Source organism: Rattus norvegicus, chromosome 5 (assembly GCF_036323735.1).
Source record: "Rattus norvegicus strain BN/NHsdMcwi chromosome 5, GRCr8, whole genome shotgun sequence".
Classification (NCBI taxonomy): Eukaryota; Metazoa; Chordata; class Mammalia; order Rodentia; family Muridae; genus Rattus; species Rattus norvegicus.
The window spans coordinates 77,849,925-77,870,797 of NC_086023.1; the positions used below are offsets into that span (position 1 = coordinate 77,849,925).

General features: G+C 42.1%; 1 protein-coding gene across 2 annotated transcripts in view; it reads left to right on the forward strand.

Annotated features, from left to right (window-relative positions):
- Positions 1 to 3,635: 3,635 nt before the first annotated feature.
- Positions 3,636 to 20,873, forward strand: part of Musk (muscle associated receptor tyrosine kinase) — a 114,094-nt gene continuing 96,856 nt past the window's right edge. Inside the window, exons 1-4 of one of the 2 annotated variants that reach the window (XM_063288470.1) lie at positions 3,636 to 4,009; positions 11,751 to 11,877; positions 14,984 to 15,135; positions 19,883 to 20,010. In XM_063288470.1, the coding sequence (XP_063144540.1) occupies positions 3,931 to 4,009; positions 11,751 to 11,877; positions 14,984 to 15,135; positions 19,883 to 20,010 (486 nt within the window). In that variant the 5' untranslated portion in view covers positions 3,636 to 3,930. The remainder of the gene's footprint in view (positions 4,010 to 11,750; positions 11,878 to 14,983; positions 15,136 to 19,882; positions 20,011 to 20,873) is intronic. The other variant, NM_031061.2, reaches the window with a different exon arrangement.

Below are 20,873 nucleotides of genomic sequence, written 5' to 3' on the forward strand. Positions count from 1 at the left end.
CTGCAAGGATCCACCTCCTGAGGGTTCCATTATCTGTCCAAACATCGTTTCAGCTGGGGAACCAGTGTTCAAATACTTCACTCCATGAGACGCATTTTTCAGTCAAACCTTAACAGGCCCTACCTAACAGCCACTTTAAATATACAGGATATAAATAAATTTTTCTTCTTGGTAATTCTGACATAGTTAAATAATTCATGGTTTTCTTTAAGTTGGAAATCTGACATTTGTCTTGGATTTATAACCAAATCTTTTTTCTTTTCTTTCTTCCTTTCTTTTTTGTTTGTTTCCATTTGTCTCGAATTCATTCCATCCACATTACTACAAACAACCTTACGTTCTCATAAACACCAGAACCTGTCTCTGTACTGAGAAATGAGCTTACCCCCATTCAAGCAAAACAACCGCAGATTGTGGAGGCTCCGTTCCCCAGTTTAACACCTAAACCACTGACTTCACCCCTGACTCTAGGCCGTTCCCTTCGCTTGACCCCATTTTCCAGTTTCTCACTGCTCAAGTGATCTTAAGATGAGGACAAGTGCTGGTCACTGTGTGCTTTCCGCCTGTGTCATCGCCTGCTGATTGACTGTCCCATTGCCCTGCCTCCTAGTGTCCACCACTTTCCACTCTCTTTTCGGGAATGCTGCTTCCTTGGACTAATGTAACACCAACTAATACCTTTTCCTCCCTTGATGCCCCAAATAAACCTACCCAACCATTCAATGTGTGTCATTTAGGAAGGTGACAAATACTGGCGAAAAAAAAAGTATCATGCCAAAGCAAATGAGTATCTGTCTAAATTTAAAGCCAACGACCTCAGCTGTGTGCTTCCTTAATCTCTGAGGCCAAAGCTTTAAATCATCCCACACAGCGCTTTCTGACTCATATGGGGACTCCACGAGCTCTTTGCTACCTTGCCTATGCATTTTCCTATTCATGTCTTCCTCGGCGTTCAAAGACAGTTTATTTGTTTCTGCATGTATGTGTGCATGTCTGAGTATATGCATATGTACCATGTATGTGCACCATGTATGTCCTATAGAGGCCAGAAGCCGGCGTTGAATTCCCTGGAACTTGAGCTGCACGAGGCTGTGAGCTTCCCAGTGGAAGTGCTAGGAGCTGAGCCTAGATTCTCTGCAGAGCAGCAAGTGCTCTTGACTTCTCGGCAGTCTTCGAGTCTGCTTCCTTGGCAACTTTTGTGTCAAGATGTTGTAGTCAACATCTAGTAGGCTCAGCTCTTCCTGCCCTCCCAGAGACTTGGAACAGTCTGTCCCCTCTGTCCCCTGCCTTGTGTTTTCTTCATTTTTTTTTACAGGATCCTGCATAATACATTTCTACGACAAATATTTGAAAATTTCAGTTTCCAACCAACGTCTTCCTCCCCAACATTCCCACTCTTTTTAATCCTTCTGAAGATTCTTAAATCCGTGAGCTAGCCCTTTCCTTACCCCCCTACTCCATTTGTTTAAGTTGGCAGTATGTTTCATTGATATGTCTGGGGAACGGTTTTGACTTATGTACACATGGGAGGAAGATCCAATCAAGTTAATCAACACACATACCACCTCACCGAGATACCAGTTTCAAGGCAGCAGTCATATTAACTATATACTAGCAATTTTAAAACCATCCGTTGTGACTAAATGTAGTCACCACACAGCATGGTAGATCATGAAAACTCACCATTCTAGACTCACAGAAGATGTGAGCCTCTTTAAAAGCCACGTCTCCCTGGACCTCAGTCTCTCTCCCTCAAGTTCTGATAAAAACCCCTTCTACTGTCTGTTTCTGCAACACTGACTTTTTTAGAGTCCACATAGAAGGGCGCTCACACAGTATTTTACTCTTCGTGCTTGGCTTATTTCCCCTGTCCTCTCACCTTCAGGCTCACCTATATTGTGAACATCAGAATTTCCATCTATCGGGTAGTGGTACTTGAGGTATCTGTTCAACGTTTTCTTTCTCCAGTCACACTGGTGGACACTTACTCTCAGGTCACTTTTCTTTGACTATATGTGAAGAGGGAGGGTGCTTGATTAGACGCTAACTGTATTTTAGGCTTGTATAATTACACGAAACTACCATGTTACTTCCCAGTATGCCTCTGATTTAGATCCTACCAACATGTAAGTGTTCGTTTTCTCTGTCTTCTTGCCGATACTTGTTATAGTAATTGTGGTGATTCGGGATGGAAACTGAGTAATTAGAGAAAGTATGAGGGTAATTCTTCTCTCTATGCTGGCCTATGTCATTTACTGTGCTTTAGGAACTACATTTAGACGGTTTGACAAAATGGGAATTGGAGGATTGGAGTTTTGCCCTCGTTACTATGGTTTGCAAATGTGATAGCTAATTCCCATTTTCATCTTGACCTGACTTGTAGTCACCTAGGAGACACGCCTCTGGCCATGTCTGCAAAGATGTGTTCAGAAAGGTTAAGGATGGAAGACCCACCCCAAATGTGGGTGCCATAAATTGAAAGGGAGAAAGAAGAAAGCAAGTTGAATGCAACCTTTAGCTGTCTCTGCTTACTAAGTGTGAATGCAGAGTGACCAGGTGTGACTCAAGCTTGGAGTGGGGTGATAGAATGTATCCTCCCAAGAAAAGGGGGTTTTCACTACAAACCATGCTCTCTCTCTCTCTCTCTCTCTCTCTCTCTCTCTCACACACACACACACACACACACACACACACACACACACAGCAGATCAATATCAACTTTCCAGTATAGCTCTGATTTAGATCCTACCAACGATGTGTTCTTTTTTTTTTTTTTTTTTTTTTGGTTCTTTTTTTCGGAGCTGGGGACCGAACCCAGGGCCTTGCGCTTCCTAGGTAAGCGCTCTACCACTGAGCTAAATCCCCAGCCCCCAACGATGTGTTCTTTTAAGTGCTCTTTTTCTCCAGCTTCTCGTCAATACCTGTCACAGTAATTGCTGTAATTTAGGGTGGAAACTGAGTAGTTTCCATCATAACAATGAGCAAAAAGTCATGAAGATAGTGTGCCTTCATGAACATTACTTGAGCACCATCTTAAGCTTGTGTCCTACTGGAAGAACTGGTGCGTCCAGCCTTTATGTTATGGGGGTAGGTGGTAGGTATGGCTTCATGCAGTCGAGCACAGATGTGGGAAGATATCATCAGCCTTCTAGTCAGTTAGGGTTGCTCGGGAGCCAGGCCATCAAATATGATACCGAATAGTAAGAAACATGGATCATAAAAGATGAAGCTAGAGAGGCGACGAGATACCAGCGAGTCCCCTTACGTCACAGCAGAGAGGATCGCATGTGTTTTTATGCAACAAGAAGTCACAGCAGCCTTTGGGGCGGAGGGGCTCTCTCATGGTCATATATCCCAGGGATAAAGTGTAAGACTTTAATGATTGCCAGAAACAGGTTAGTATCACACCTTACCAGTGCCAGGGAAAGAATTCAAGGAATGTGTGATGGGTGAAGTCTGGAGCAGCTGGGCTAGGCTGGCTGTCAGCTGGGGGTCAGGTGAGCCATGAAGAAAGTCAAAATTAGTTTGATCCGGATTCCTCATTGGAGTGCAGGAGAGGTGGGGGACCAACCTCACATTAGGAATGCTGTAATCTCAGGGAAAGCAGTGGTGGCCATAAAAGGCATCTGGTATTGTCCTTCTGCCACTGTCTTAAAAGGGATTCTGAAGGGATTTTCTTTCCCTTGTTCCTCCAGCCCTCCACTTGCATTACCCGACTGAGTGAGTACTCCCCAGCTGGCCTTGTCCATCATCATGATAAGGTCTGTGGATTCCTGATCATACTTAGAGCCTGTGGCGGCCGCAGCAGACGCAAACAGTCATTAGTGGACGACTCTATTGTAATAAACTGTGCTTTAAAATGTAAACCAGGGAGCGTTTTTTTCCTCACATTGTCCAGAAGCAACCTTTCTTCCTGAGCCTGGATTAATCATGAGAGAGCTCGTCAACATTCCACTGTTACAGATGCTCACCCTGGTTGCCTTCAGCGGGACCGAGAAACTTCCAAAAGGTTGGTCTGTGCAATCTTGCCCTTAAGTGCTTGTGAGTTTCGTGGTGGCTGATACTTGTGTGATGTAGGGATAGACTGTATGGAGAGAGAGAGAGAGAGAGAGAGAGAGAGAGAGAGAGAGAGAGAGAGAGGGAGAGGGAGAGGGAGGGAGAGAGAGAGAGAGAGAGAGAGAGAGAGAGAGAGAGAGAGAGAGAGAGAGAGATATCTATTCAGACTGGTTGATTGTTCTCTTCTAAGCTCTACAATTAAACACAACATGGTGTGCAGAGACCTCCCTTCTAGGGAGATGTTGCCAGGTAGACTGTGAGTTATGGAGTTTTTCTGTGTGTCAAACATTGGGGTGGTCTTCTAAAGGGCGATCAAAGTCGGTCTACACTGGATTTGCCAAGACTGTAATCCACCCCACTTCCAGAAATCCAGAGTGTTTTGCTTCTGAGAAAAAGTCCTTTCTACTTTCAGTTTTGGTTTTTCCCAAACTCTTAGTGAACACTTCAGTAGCTAGAAATCAGACCCAGAGAAAGGCACACAGAAGAGTACAGATAAAATCCCGGAGACAACAGAGTCCCTGTAACTTTGCTACCGGGGTTGTGATTTAGGCTTGGCAAGTGATTGCACTAGTATTTTTTTTCCTAGCGCTTTTGGAATGTACCGGAAATAACACCACCTAAGGGGGAAAGCAACTTAAGAAAGTGACAAACACCTGTTGCAGCAGCAAGAACGTCCACGGAGCTGTGGTTTCTGGCCAAGAATTATGAAAGTTAGAATCAGGGAGAGTGGAAAATACGTGATTTGCAAAGAGAAGGGAGCTTCAAAACCAGGCACGAAGAAGCACACTAAATGTTATCAGACAGCAGCATGATAAGTGTCTGTCAACAGAGCTGTGCAGAGTTCTAGATTTTGGTCAGATGAATTAATTCCCATTTCCACTGGGTTGCTAAATTACTGAAAAAATTTATCTTGAATAATTAATGAATGGTGTTTGTATGTACATGGGAAACACATCTTTAAGTCTTATAGTTCACCTGCAGTCCTGGGACCACGGGGTCATGGATCTCCCGTAGCAGGCAGCATTCCTTTCCAAACAATCTGATCCCTCCAGGTTTATTTTACTTTATTTGTTTATTTACTTAATTCTCCTGGGGCAAAAGGGTTGGTATCTTCTAATGTTCTCAATAACTTATGCCACCGTGATACTTTAAGATGTCTTTAGGTAAAAAAGAACCTGGACCTTTTAAGATAAACTAATAATAGCCAGAAGAACTTAACGTTGGCTCCGAGTTATTTTAATACTTCCTGATCAAAACACGGATGTCCGGCAGAGCGATACCTGGCTGCTCGCACCTATGGATTCTGACCGGTCTTATTTATTTTAAACTATGCTAAGCTGACAAGGGAGGGGGATTCGTGTTAAACCTCAGCCTGTTAAGAGCAGCACAACTGTTTTGAGTTCTAAATCAACTGTGGGTACACAAAACAATAACAACAAAACTCCACAAAACACCTCTGTCTGTGTGCTTGTTTAGAGTCTGGAGACAAATGATTTTTTTGTTGTTTTTGTCCCCCAAGCCCTCATTCAAATGTGCATGATCATCTCTGTTTTACAAACTTTCAGATTATCATGGCACAGGGTAACAGTACCAAATATCCCGACTTTTAAAGAAAACTACCAGAACACCAATTCAATTTTGCTCTTTTTTTTTTTTTGAAACAATGTGTTTTCTGCAAATTTTTTTTAAAAAAATCAAAACAATGTTTCTCTTAGACTATTCTGTTTACTGTAAATATTGAAATTACCATTGGGTTCATGTCTGCCTTATTCCCAAGCCCTACCCCTAGGTGATTAGACATCTTTTCGACATACAAGGGGAATTCTGAAAGTAGGTACCATTATGGAAAACAAAATCCTTAAGATTTTCAATGCTGTGCTCTATGGCGTATTCCGATAGAAAAGAACCATTTGAATGTGTTCTTCTCTTGATGAACACATAGTTGAGAACAACGATGGCTTTGCTGAACTTCCTCATGGCAGTAGCTAGTCAAAGACCTTGTTAGAGAGTTTACTTGTCCAAGTCCAGTGTGGTGACTGAAATCAAAGGACCGGCTCACAATGCACACTGTAGCATTCCGTATAGTGGATGGGTTCAAATAGACGACCTTAAAACGGGGCCTGTTTAAGCCTTGGAAGAATATTAAAAGGATCTGTCTCTCCCTCTGCACACAGAGATTAATAGTTTATTTTATTTTAGCTTTAAATGAATGTCAATGCCTAATAGTCTGAGACCAAAAGGTGATTGTCCTTCTAGATAATTTCAACCAGTGAGATTTTTTTTAAATGGATTTCATTTCCTCACCTCAAATAGAGGTGTTTTGGAAATCATCGTGTATGAAGGTAGTCAAAGTTTCTTTGAATTTCCATAGCCACATATTTTAAGAGCACTCGCTGATTTATCAGGATGTGTTAAATACACGAAGGGGTATTAAAACCTCTGTATGAGCAGGAGATTCACATAGGCAGAATTCTTTAATATGCACAGGATTTCCCCATAAAAGCCTACCTTCAAAGTGACCCTGTTTTCTTCCAAAGCCAGAGTGTTTCATGTCTAACTAATTTCTCCGTAGATGAGTGGAGAAGCCTTGTCTTTCAAATCACATGTACACGGGGATAGGAGGCACAGATTCCACCCATGAGTCAGTGAGAGCTGACACAGCTGTTGTGAACCCCATCCAGGACAGCAAGTCCTGGGTGAGTGCTTCATACTGACACTCATGGTCAGAGTTACTCTCGTCGCGTGTGCAGGAAAGCACGGTTGCTTTCCGTCATTGCACTTATGTGCAGAGCCAAAGTGTGGACATTTCATAATGTCTCAGAAGATGAAGTAGGTCACCGAGGATAGGTGAAGTAATGTCAGCCGATTGGTCATTTTGGGCCCTTGACAGGAGTCCATGACCCAGTAGAGCATCAAGCTAGGGTTGTGGACAGCAGTTTAAGAGTGACTCTGACCTGAACAACTGCTTTCCCGTGTCCGGCAAGCACTATGTGAACACGGGAGTTAGTGAGAGCAACTGTTCAGATTAACCCAAGACTGGTGATTTTCAGGGGCCGTGCAGCTGAGGATACAGAATCTGCACTTACATGAAAAATACCTCAGGCTAGAGGTCAGATGATGAAGGATGTAAAACAAGGATACTGAAGGCTTGAGTGGGTGTTACTGGTCGTTTCCCTTTCCTATCTCCAGCATCTTGCTGCATAAAGTTAAAGAAAGTACTTAGTCTCTGCCTGGGCTTCCTTGTGGAGTGAAGCAATGCCATTAGCCAGTGTCACACTAAGGATTACCCATGGTTGCTGTGAGGGTCACAGGTAGCATGCTTTACCTGGGTCCTTCCAGGACTGTGGCTTAAGACCTCCAAGAGATGCAGACTCGAGAGCTACATAGAGGGACTCTGGGGAAAGTGCATTCAGTTTCGAGTAGTTAATGACACAGCTTTAAAAATCGCCACGTGCTGGCTGTTATAGATAAATCTTACAAGTTACAGAGACATCATGACAAAAACTGCCATTTGACCTCAATTAAATGAGCCAGCTATTAGGATATATCAGGTGAGGATCGATACCTGTTGCTCTCTTTGGGGAATCTGAAAATTTTCCAATACCAAAGTGTTTTCTTAAATTGAAAGAAGAACTGTATTGATATTATTGTACTGATAACAATGCTGTATTGATAATAATTAGAAAAACACGAATTTTTAAGGTCTTAGTATTAATTTTCTTTTTAAAACACCATGTATCCGGCTACTTTGCTTTTGAACAAGTCTATCAGTAAGGGTTCAACCAGAAGTCAGTGTGCCTGCAGTTCTAGGCCCACAAAGGACCAAGGAAGGTAGTACCATACCCTGCTTATCAACAGCTAGAATTCGAGTTACATTTTCTGTGGATCCAAGTTACATTTCTGTGTGTGTCCTTGTGTGCTTGTTGTTCATATGGTTCTTGGATCAGGGGAAGAGACAGAGCTCCAGTTTAGACAGGCTCTGGCTGGGATGAAAGCCGGGTGCTAGAGGTGAGTAAACAGGAAGAGATCTGTCAATCAACTACACTCTTCAGTACAGCCAGGCGATTGTGTCAGGGAACATTTCAAAGGGAATTTGGATAACTCTCGAAGTGGATCTGAAAAACTATATTCTGCTCTTAGAAGTTAATATAGTGATTAAAATTAATATTTAAGCCTCCCATTTTCTGTGCATAAGATTATAAGACAGTCTATGTCAGATCTCGCTCTCTCTTTCTCTCTGATTCTGTGTGTGTGTGTGTGTGTGTGTGTGTGTGTGTGTGTGTGTGTCATGTATAAATGTAGATATTTGGGGTTGGGGATTTAGCTCAGTGGTAGAGCGCTTGCCTAGCAAGCGCAAGGCCCTGGGTTCGGTCCCAAGCTCCAAAAAATAAATAAATAAATAAATAAATAAATAAATAAATAAATAAATGTAGATATTTGCAAGCCAAGGTATGTATGTAGAGACCTCTCGTTCGCTATTGTGCAATGCAGGTTAGTTGGCCTGCAAGCTTCCAGGGACTCTCCGGTCTCCACCTCCCGTTCTTACCTTGAGAGTATGGGGATTACAGACCTACCCACAATGCTCAGCTTCATGCTTGTTTTGGAGATCTGAATTCATGTCCTCATGCTTGCACACCAAGGATTTTACCCACTGAGTCGTCTCCCCAGCCCTAAGACAGAACCTCTAAGCCAACCTTAACCCTAAACCCATCTCTATCACTTCCTACTTTTGTGATGGTTTCAAAAAGTATTCAGCGGGGCTGGGGATTTAGCTCAGTGGTAGAGCGCTTACCTAGGAAGCGCAAAGCCCTGGGTTCGGTCCCCAGCTCAAAAAAAAAAAAAAAAAAAAAGTATTCAGCTATCATTAGCCCTTGTGTCACTTGCAAACACTTAATTGTATTTAACTCTCACTTTGATAAGTAAGATATAAAGATGAAGTAGGAGACTACATAGAAGGTTCTTGAACAATTTTAGGTACTGACATTACTAAAGCCAGAGTCAGCCATCAGCGAAGGCTGTCACATCACGGAGCATTGTGAGAAGGTGTAACCACAGCACTGCTCTAAGGGACACTTCACGGATTTCGATGTCTAAGATTTTCGAGACTTCGCTGAGTCCTTCTTTGATCCTAACTGTTCTCAGAGAAGTGTATGTCCCTGTTACGTCTGCATTTCAGATTCTGAGTGGAGTAAAAAACCTGATGGATAAAGCTCATTCTTAAAATGGAATTTATTTTGAAAAGACGAAGTAGTCAAATGAAGCAGAAAAGGCTACTTCTGTTTCCAAGGCTGTTGACTTGCCATATTTTCTTCTATGTTGCTCTGCTGCCTGGCACTGTTTATTATTGACGGCCTTTGAAGGACTATTTATAACAATCACATCTTGTCCTGCTTACCAGACAGGGCACTGAAATATATTTAACATCCACCTTTATGAGAAAAATCAAAAGTAAAAACGACACAATCAAAAACCTCTGTTGATTCATCTCCTTCTGCTGTAAAAGGATTCTAAACCACACCCAGTTTCAAATGACCAAGAAATCCTGGAAACAGAATCAAGAAACAGCAGGCACAACACCACAGCATTCCACACCGTTGTGGACCATCTTTACCACCAAAACGACCCCAGAACATAGATCCGGTGTACTTAAAAAGCAAGCGATAGATTTGGGAGGGGTGTGTTGTGTTTTATAAAAATAAAGAGGGAAGGAATATGTTTGGTGGAGGTGCAGTCAGGTGTGGGGGAAGAGGGTGCCTCCATGGGCCCATGCTGAGGCATCCCTGTCCCCTGAGGGACCAGCCACACAATGGTATAGTTTAGAATAGAGTTTATTCAGGGCATGGGGAGTTGAGTTGAGAGGGTAGTAGAGACAGAGAAAGGCAGAGAGACAGAGTAGGAGAGGCTGGCCATGAGCTTGTGGAAAAGAGGGGAAGGGGAATTGAGGGAGAGGGAGAGAGGGAGGGAGGGAGGGAGGGAGAGAGAGCAAGAGGGAGAGAGAGAGAGAGAGAGAGAGAGAGAGAGAGAGAGAGAGAGAGAGAGAGAAGGCAAGAGGCCAAGAGGGACCAAGCGGCCCCTTTTACAGAGTGAGTCAGGCACACCTGGCTGTTGCCAGGTAACTCTGGGGCAGAGCCTAGACAAAATGCTAACAGGGGCTGTCCATGTGCCTCTCTCACTTGTGTGTGTGTTTTGGGGGGGACGTTCCATATGCCTCTCTAACTTGCCTTTCTTCTTATTTTTTTGAGACATGCTGAGTCAGCAGCTCACTACTAACTCAGCCTCCCTGGCTGGCCAGTGTGCCTCAGGGCCTTTCCCATCTCTGCCTCTCTAACGCTGGGATTACAGGCCTATGCACCTAGGTCCTAGGGAACTGAACTTAAAGTATCTCTCCAGCTTAGATGTGATTGATTGTTAAAGCAGGATTGATATAACCTAACTATAAATGTATGCAATAGAATTTATCAGTAACGGGTACTTAACAATTACTCACAAAATTCCCGGAGAAATAGAAAAGAGCAAGTCCTCTTGGCAGCACAGGCCAACTCCAGCAGAGCACGGCAAGAAGGCAAGACCACCCATACCCTTACCTTACACTACTCACTCAGCACAGCTAGGCGCGATTCAGATGTACCCATCTACGTGTGTGATCACTCATTTATAATCGATTATAAAGTATAAATAACCACTTAATTTTTTTTTTGTAGCGCTAGAGACACAGCTCAGCAGTATAGAACACTCCCTGCTGGTCTAGAGGCTCGGGTTCAGTTTCCAGGACCCATGATGGGTGACTCACAACCACCTGGAATCCAGCTCCGCAGGATAATACATCCTTCTTCCCACCCAGTCCTACACAGCCATCGAAACACATCTGGTTTGCTCTGTAGGAGTTTGAATTAGACACACTTTATGCATAGAATCCTATTAACATGATCTTCTGGGTTTAATTCCTTAGACTTTGTTTTTTCTTTCCATGTTTCCTCCATGCCATAGGATATAATAACTCCCTTATTTTCATTGCCAAGTAATATTCCACTGTATGTGTATACTAATTTTGCTTTTCCGTCTGTTGACGCACCTAGGTTGCTTCCACGCTTTGGCTATCACAAATAGTGCTGCTCCAAATAGAGACGTGCAAAAATATCTGAATATTTGAATCTCTGCTTTCAGTTCTCTTGAATACACGCCTGGGAGTGGAACTGTTGATCATAGTTCTCTTCCCGTTTCTGTCTCCCTACTCTTTTCCCCAGAGACCAGCATTTTAATTCTTACCCACAATGCATAGGGTTAACATCCTCGCCAACATTTGTTATTTTCCTTTATCTTTATAGCTTCCCCAGTGAGTATAGCTTTAATTTACATTTTAATTACTTTTTAAAATTTTGCTTGTGTGTTTCTGCGTGGCTTGGTGTATATTTGCGCGCGCGCGGGCACACACACACACACACACACACACACACACGAAGAGGTCAGGGGTTGACGTGAGGTGTCTCCCTTGGTTGTTGTATTTTATTTGCTGACTCAGTTTGTCAGCCACAATCCCGTGTCTCTAGAACACTGATATTACAGACAGGCTCTCCCATGCCCAGTGGACCTTGGAACGGTAATACTCATTCAGGTATGTCTTAGCTTCTGGCTGATAAAGGACAAGTGACAAAATAGCGCTCTCAAAATTTCCCCGTTATTTCTGCTCTGTTTAGCCCCTGTCATCACCACGCCTCTTGAAACTGTAGATGCCTTAGTTGAAGAAGTGGCGACTTTCATGTGCGCCGTGGAATCCTACCCTCAGCCTGAAATTTCTTGGACCAGAAATAAAATTCTCATCAAGTAAGTACCCTGCCTCATCCTGCTCTGCCTAATGCTTTCCTATCCACAGAAATACACCTACACCGTGGGTGGTACTAAAGGTCATTCACTTTGTAGGTGGAAGTTCTGAAGTTCAGGGAGAAACACTGATTTATCTGACCCGGGGAATGCCAGATGGCAATCTTGAAGCTTCTCAGTGTTGCTTAGGAAGCAACATTGTATTCTAAGTCTGCAGGCACAGGTCCAGATGGCAATCTTGAAGCTTCTCAGATTAGGAAGCAACATTGTATTCTAAGTCTGCAGGCACAGGTCCGACACACAGAGAAGCTGAGGGAGCAGCCTGTCTTCCCTTCTGGATCCCCAAACTGTGTCTAGGAGTCTGACTTCTAGGTCACTGTCTTCTTCTTCTTTCGAAATGAGACAGATTTTCAAACAAACAAAATTCCCATCTGGCAGATAAAGATTCTGCTTTCCTTCCCTCATTACAATAGTTGTCTCACTGAAAATACTTAAATCCAAAACAAAGAGAGCCAGAGGTTCCCTACCAAGCAATGCAGTTTGCATCAAGGCCGAATGCTCTTAGAGTACATGGGCCCTGGTGATAGAATTGCTAAAACTAGGTAGTTTATAAACAACAGAAAATTACTTCCTACCCCACTTGGGAGTCCCAAGTTCAAGAGGCCAACAGCGTATAGTCAGGGGGTGAAGCTTACTTTTTTTTGTTCACAGATGTCCATTTTTCCGTAGTCTCTTCACATAAATGGCACTCTCTTAGTTCTCCTCTATAGGGACATTAGTCCCACTCACAGGAGTTCCAGTTTCATGACCTAATCACCTTCCAAAGGCCACATGTCAAATCCTATCACATCTGACACTAGTCTTGTCATATATTCTGGGGATATGTGAACATTTCATCTACATCAAGTACTTAAACTGGTGTCCATAGACTGGGATCCATGGACTTGGAGGGGAGACAAGACAGACATGTTTTTGCTGCCTCTGACTGGAATGTGTTTCCTGCTGTGACACACACTCTGAAACACTGTGGAGGATCACTGTGAGCTACAGCCTCCAGGATCTCTGCCAGGCAAGCCCTCTCAGAAGCTCACCACAGGACAGCTCACAAACAACCAAGACTGGAAAACCTCATGAGAAAGCTTGAATTTCTGTCTTTACCCGGCAGTACTTTTTCTTCTTTTATGAGCAGCCTCCGAAAGACTTATTTTAGTTTTATTCTATGTGTATGAGCACTTTGCCTGCACATATGTATATACAATTCATGCATGCATGATATCCAAAGACTCCAGAAGAGAGGGCCGAATTCCCTGGATTTGGAATCACATGGTTATAGGTTCAGGGAAAAACCCAGTACCAGGTCTTCTGCAAGACCGATCAGTGCACTTAAGCCCTGAGCCAGCTCTTCAGCCCCTGAAGTATTTTAAGCTATCTTTCTCGAATTTTGCTACAAACTCCCAAAGACCCCAGATGTGGCTTCAACACTGTGTCTAGAGCTTTCCTAGCTCATTGTGAGACCATTGCTTTAAGATCTGAGTTCATTTAGCTGACCCCTCTGCTATCGTTTTGGAAGGACCGCCTTTGTTTTGTTGTTTCCAGGCAGCATCTTGGCCCCTACAAGTAGAGGCCTTAGCATGCATACTTTCATCATAACGATCAACTAATGATAATGGAGGCATTCTCCTGGATGATACAGCATTTCTCCACTATGCCTCTTAGCTCTCTCTTAAGACTCTGCTAGCTATCGTTAACACGTGTGTCAGCTGACAGTCTCGAGATATCAAATATTTGATTTTCTTTTATCATGCTCCTCAACATGGGGGCAGAAAGAGTAATAAGAGATAAGTATAATCAAAGCTTATTATATATGGGCATGGAAATGACATATTGAAACCTTTTACTTTTATACAATTAACATGTTTGTAAAGCACAAAGAACGATACCACTTACAAACACAAAGGTAATAGGAGCAGTTCTATGAAAGGTATTCATTCAGTCATTAATGCCTTCAACAAAATGGAAATAAGATTCGGTAAAATTTTTATTTAGTTAATTATAAACTATGAACTCATTGCTTGTATTCACATTTATTAAAATGTGATCATGTTCATGATTATTAAATAAATTACTAGATAAATTATTAAATAATCATGACTTCCCTGGGCTGGGGGGCACTCTTTAGTCAGTAATGGTCTTTCCTTGCAAGCATAAGACCTGAGTGCAATCCCCAGAACACACACTCCAGGAAAGTTGAACGTTGTAGTGGGTGCCTGCGATCCCACCTCTATGGAGGCAGAGGCAGGCACACCAGTGTGGTTTGCTGGTCAGACAGCCTTGTATACTCTAAGTTCAGAGTGGCGTGCAACCAGACACAAGCACACACTTTCCTGTGTAAATGTTACACTCAATCTTAGCAGCGGCTATCACTTCATAGGAGAGTTTTGTACAACTTAGTGGAGCTTTGATTATGGAGACAGAGAGGTCAGAATATAAAGTAGCTTAATTTTGCTATACTGAGCAAGGCTACTCAGCTTTTCAAAACAGGCATTTCTTCTAATGCTTTCTCTGCATCCATTAATCACAGATGTGTATTGTCCATATTTGTGTTTGCATGTGCATATATGTTTGCCTATGTGTATATGTATGTGTGTATGTATGTGTTTGTGTATGTATATATGACTATGTATTTGTGTATATGTGTATATATGTGTGTGTATGTGTGTGTTTGCCTGTATGTATATGTATGTAAGTATGTGTTTGTGTGTAATATATATATATACATATATATATGAGTATGTGTTTGTGTATATGTGTGTATATATGTGTGTATGTATATGTGTGTTTGCATGTATGTATTTGTATGTGTTTATATATATCTATGTGTATTGTATATGAGGGTGTGTTTGTGTATATGTGTATATATATGTATGTGCTTGCATGTGTATGTTTGTGTGTGTGCTTACATGTATAAATATGTATGTTTGAATTTGCGTGTGTGTATGTATATATGTATGCGTATGTGTGTGTATAAGTGTGTGTGTGTGTGTGTGTGTGTGTGTGTGTGTAAATCACAGAGGATGCACTGACCTCCATTTTGCCTCGTGACCTGCAGGCTGTTTGACACCCGCTACAGCATCCGAGAGAACGGTCAGCTCCTCACCATCCTGAGTGTGGAGGACAGTGATGATGGCATCTACTGCTGCACAGCCAACAATGGAGTGGGAGGAGCGGTGGAAAGTTGTGGCGCCCTGCAAGTGAAGATGAGTGAGTAGGGAGGAGCATGGTCTGTGGTTTTAAAGTTGTCCCCACATAACCTGGAACAGCCATTAACAGAGCGCTCTGACAACCTGACATTCAGCAAAGCCCAAGCACAGAATACAACCTCCAGGGCCAACCTGTCCCAAGTCCCTTCTTCCTGCTGCCATTGCCACCCTAGGGCAAGCCTTAGATCTCTCCTCTCCCACTTGTTTCTGGCCTTCACACAGCTCTTGATTAGATTTGGGAACTTCCTTCTGAAATCGCTGATTTTTTTTAAGATTCACTTTTATCTTGCTCATTTATGTGCATAAGTATCATGTGCATGTCCAGGTATCCACAGAGACCGGAAGAGGGCATCATGTTCCTTGGAGCTGGAGTTACAGGTTATTGTGTGCCCATGATATGGCTGGTCTGGAAAGGCCGGGGGTGCTCTTAACTGCCGAGCCTCCTGTTCAGCTCTTACTGTGCATTCAGAAAGCAGAGCTCCACAAACACTCCTTTAAATCTCTCATCACTTTGTAGATACTTTATTTAAAGTTGTTTTCCCCCATCCTCGGATACACAGGTTTAGCTGTAACTGGGAGCAAGTCTCCTATCCCTTGATGCTACTTTTGAGCCATTATTTTCTTATTCCTGTGCAAACTCTTTTCTCTTGTGTAGGTTTATGATGTTCTGATAATCTCCCTCTCTCATCCCGGCAAGCACTTGCTCCTAGATAGATGCTTTTGTACTCATCAGACAGTCTGATTGCAATCTCAGTATCTTTCCCTTGTCTTTGCCATCATCCTGGAGGGCTTTAATAGCTAGAAGATGGAGTCACTCACAAGTCCTCACCCTGAAAAACTCCAGTGTTATTTATCTGAACTCTTTGCCAATCTCCAAAGGCAAGGGTCAATAGCAGGCAGACCTTGCCACACACACACTGGCAGTGGACCAGTTACAAAGTCCTAGGTGCTACTATGTCACTTTCTGGTTGTGGACACTTTTGTCCAGCTTCATGGGTGTGGAGACTTCCAGGGTCATGATTTGCCTCTGTGGAGTAGGCAGAAGCTTGCTGTCTCTTTTCAGGTAACAGTGTCAACATCTCTTGGTCTCATGGCACCTTGTACCGAAGGCACCGGCTGTAGGCAATGCTGTCAGCCTTGCAATAGCAAACTGAGTTTTCTCATTACCAATAAGAAGCTACCATGTTGTCATCTGAAGGAATCTCGGTCTATTGGAGCCTCTTTAATTTTAGGCCTTCATTTTTTCCCTATCATTTCTTATCTTTTACTGTTGTCTTGTTGGAAGAAACCAATATGTACCCTTTTTTTAGAGAATACGTGAGCTATTTTCTGAGTCTTTTGCAGGGCTGAAACTTTTCATTTTGCCTTCCTATTGGATAGAAATTTTGCTGTGTATATCCAGAGCTCTAGCTCTTTCCTTCAGCTCTCAGTAGAAAATCCTCAGTTGGGTATAACAACACACTTAGTTTACAGATGAAAATTCTTTTTATTTCTTTAAAAGTAAATCTCAGGCTTGCCTACTTTAAAATTATAGTATTTTCTATCATCTTCAGAGCTCACATGTTTTTTTTTTTTTTACAAATCCACCAAAATATGTGCTTATTTTCACATTCCTGTTCTGCTTTAGTCTAGATACCAAAGGGTTTTAAAATTATTTTTCCTCTATTAATGCTCTTTCTTTCTTTCTGTTATTTTATTTTCAAATTCAACAAATATCAGATCTCATTTTCTGGAACTTACGGTTTTTCCATATTTTCTACATCTCTTTATGTTCTTCTTGCTACGATATTTCTTTAGCCTTTTCTTTAATATCATAATTTTGGATTTCAGTATTTTGATCTTTAAAAGGGATGTTTCTAATTCTTTTAAAAACCTTTTATTGAAAATTTGTTAGTATCAAATCTTGCGCCCTTGTCCTGCTCATCTCCCCATCCCCTCCTACCAGACCTTTGCTCTTACAACCTCCCCACGAAATAAAAGTCACACAAACAAGCAAGCAACAAACAGCAGCAGCAGCAGCAACAACAACAACAACAACCAGAAAACAAAGCATAGAAAACGTCTCATTGTGGAAGCTGTCCTGTGTCACAGCATGTCCCACAGTGTATCCCTTTGTCCACACACCTTCAGGAGGCATAAGACAGCTTTGGCCACCAAGACAGTCAGATGAAGCTAGGCTGAAGAAGGACTTGCCATTTACTCTGCCCCTGATGGATCTAAGAACACCACCACCACCACCAAGGTGTCTCTTACCTATTGCCAGGCATGGGATGTTTTTGATTCTCAAGGATTACTTTGTCTCTAATGGTTCTTTTTCATAGTGATCTGTACTTCTTGGATGATACAGCATTTCATGATTCTCTAAGGGAATCACCATTGGCTTTTTTTAAAAATACTTTGCCTAAAGATAAGTTGGATTGTTATATTATGAATCATTCTTTTTTAAAATTTTTTTATTAGATATATTTATTTACTTACATTTGAAATGTTATTCTCCTTCCTGGTTTCCTGTCCATAAGCCCCCATCCCATCCCATCCCCCTCCCCCATACGGTATACCCCCATACATCCCCTACTACCCCCTCCCCTATTCCCCTGCACTGGGGGTCCAACCTTGGCAGGACCAAGGGCTTCCCCTTCCACTGGTGCCCCAACAAGGATATTCTTTGCTACCTATGCAGTTGGAGCCCTGGGTCAGTCCATGTATAGTCTTTCGGTAGTGGTTTAGTCCCTGGAAGCTCTGGTTGGTTGGCATTGTTGTTCTTATGGGGTTGCAAGCTCCTTCGACTCTTTCAATCCTTCCTTTAATTCCCCCCAAGGGGGTCCTGTTCTCAGTTCGGTGGTTTGCTGCTAGCATTGACCTCTGTATTGGACATGCTCTGGATGTGTCTCTCAGGAGAGATCTATATCCAGTCCCTATCAGCATGCATTTTTTTAACTATATCAATCTTATCTAGTTTTGGTGGCTGTATATATATGGGCCACATGTGGGGCAGGCTCTGAATGGCCATTCCTTGAGTTGCTGCTCTAAACTTTGCTTCCATATCCCCTCCTATGGATATTTTCCCCTTTTAAGAGGGAATGGGAACATCCGCAGTTTGGTCATCCTTCTTCTTGAGCTTCCTTTGGTCTGTGGATTGCATCTTGGGTAATTCAAGCTTTTTGGCTAATATCCACTTATCAATGAGTCCATACCAAATGTGTTTTTCTGTGATTGAGTTACCTCACTCAGGATAATATTTTCTAGTTCATTCCATTTGCCTATGAATTTCATGAAGTCATTGTTTTTAATAGCTGCGTAGTACTCCAATGTGTAGATGTACCACATTTTTTGAATCCATTCCTCTGTTGAAGGGCATCTGGGTTCTTTCCAGCTCCTGGCTATTATAAATAAGGCTGCTATGAACATAGTGGAGCATGTGTCTTTGTTGTATGTTGGAGCATCTTTTGGGTATATGCCCAAGAGAGGTATAGCTGGGTCCTCAGGTGGTGAAATGCCCAATTTTTCTAGGTGTTTCCTAGAAATATAAAAGAGAACTGTAAATTCCAGACATCGCAGAATGGTCAAAGTTTATACTTTCCTGTACAATATTTTAAACCTGCCTTGTACTTTAGCCATAATGTAGAATCATATTAACTGTAAGAGGAAATAAATGCCTGGGTTAAAACAGGCATTTAACCTTTAAAATATGAATTATAATTGATGTAAATGTCTCTACACCCCTCCCACATACTCAAATATAAGGAAAAAGAGAATCTGTACCCCTTACTCATCTCTCAAAGTGGTCTAAATCACATATGTCTCAGAAATAAGTCCTCCAAAGACATCTCTTTGTTCTGTATCTACAGAATATGCTCCCCGGGAGCATAAGGCAGCTTAATTACTTTATGAGTGCTTTGAGGCATTTGAACCTCATTCTACATGTTAGATTTAATAACTTCTTCCTTTCAAATCTTCACAGTAGAGAATAAAAATGAGCCAACAGCACCCATTTCTTCAGTAAAGTTAACCTGAGTGTTGGCCGAAGAGGAAACTTCCCTTCATAGAATTTTGATTCTCTAAATTGTATCAGGTTTTTTTCTAGTTACTAATAGAAAAGCAGTTGCTAGGCTTTCTAGAGGAGACATGACATCTAGTAGTCAAAGTAAGGTGGGAACTAGGCCTGGAAACAAATGACTACAGTCTCAACACTTGGGAGCCTGAGGCAGAATGATCAGCTCAAATTTGGGACCAGCCCCTTTGATATAGTGATTTCTGGGTCATCCAGAGCTATGTAATGAGACCCTGTCTCAGGAAACACTAAACAAACAAACAAACAAACAAATAAATAGATGAAGACTAAAGGGAAAAAAGATTATAGTTCAAAATGATATAAGATTAACTTAAGAACAACTTTCAAGTGTATCACATCCATTGGTATAATATAGTGTTGAGTTATAAGGGCAGTTTATGATGATTGACATTTAATTAAATGCCATTTAAAATAAGGAGTATTAAGAAATGTCAGGTATCTGGTATGTTCCATAAATGTGAGTTTTGCAAAAGAAAATAGAGGTTTTAACAAAATAGATCTAACCACCTTTTAAGACTGATTTTCCATTTGGCAAACTTTGACATTTAAGTTCCCTAAGAAGATCCTTGAAATGAACGTCAAAAATTAATCAGAAAGTTAAAATTTCAGTTTCAATATAGACACATGTAGACAATATAGACACACTGTTCACATCTGACTTTCATTTTGCCCACAGAGCCTAAAATAACTCGTCCTCCCATCAATGTAAAAATAATTGAGGGATTGAAAGCAGTCCTACCGTGCACTACGATGGGTAACCCCAAGCCATCCGTGTCCTGGATTAAGGGGGACAGTGCTCTCAGGGTAAGTGATCGTGGTGTCAAAAATCTCTGAGTAAGACATCATTCTAAGATTTATGGTGTGTGTGTGTGTGTGTGTGTGTGTGTGTGTGTGTGTGTGTGTGTGTGTGCGCGCGCGCACGCACATTGACTTGAACATGGGTATCCTTGGAGGCCAAAAGAGAGAATCAGATCTCTTAGAATGGAGTTGCACACAGTGCGAGCCACCCAATGTGGGAGCTAGGATCCAACTCCAGTCTTCTGCAAGTGCAGCAGGCTCTTAATGGCTGAGCTTTTTCCTTTCCTTTCCAACAGGCATAAGTCATGATTTAAATATAAGTATCCTGAACTTCTAATTAACTATCTACATAGTAACAAGCTTCTAGTATATGTTTTCTGTATATGCACTAGGCAGACAGATTCTTTTATTCCTAACTATGCACACTCCCTCTATGGTAACATTAGAGATGAAATGGATGCAGAGCCCAAGCAAAGCAAGGCTTGTTTTTCTTGGTCAGTTGAATCACTTAACAATCATCATCAACAGCAACAATTACAACAGCATCAGCATCATCATTGATTGTTTGAGACCTCAAGGATAACAAAGCTGAACTAATATCCAAGTTTTAGAACTGATAGCTTCTGGGAGCAGAGAAATAAGGATTGGAAGGAAGAAAATGAGAGAAAACATGGGAGAGATTAGAGCATAGAGACTTGGAATGATAGAGACAAACTCGTCTCAGTACCAAAGAGAAGTTAGGTTAAAGCTGTTATTGGTGCTGATTTCTTGGGTCACCATGCTTGCTTGCTTGCATGAGAACTTGAGCTCACAGGCATCCACACACATGAGCCTGCAACCCCAGTGCTGTAGGAGGAGAAGACAAAAAA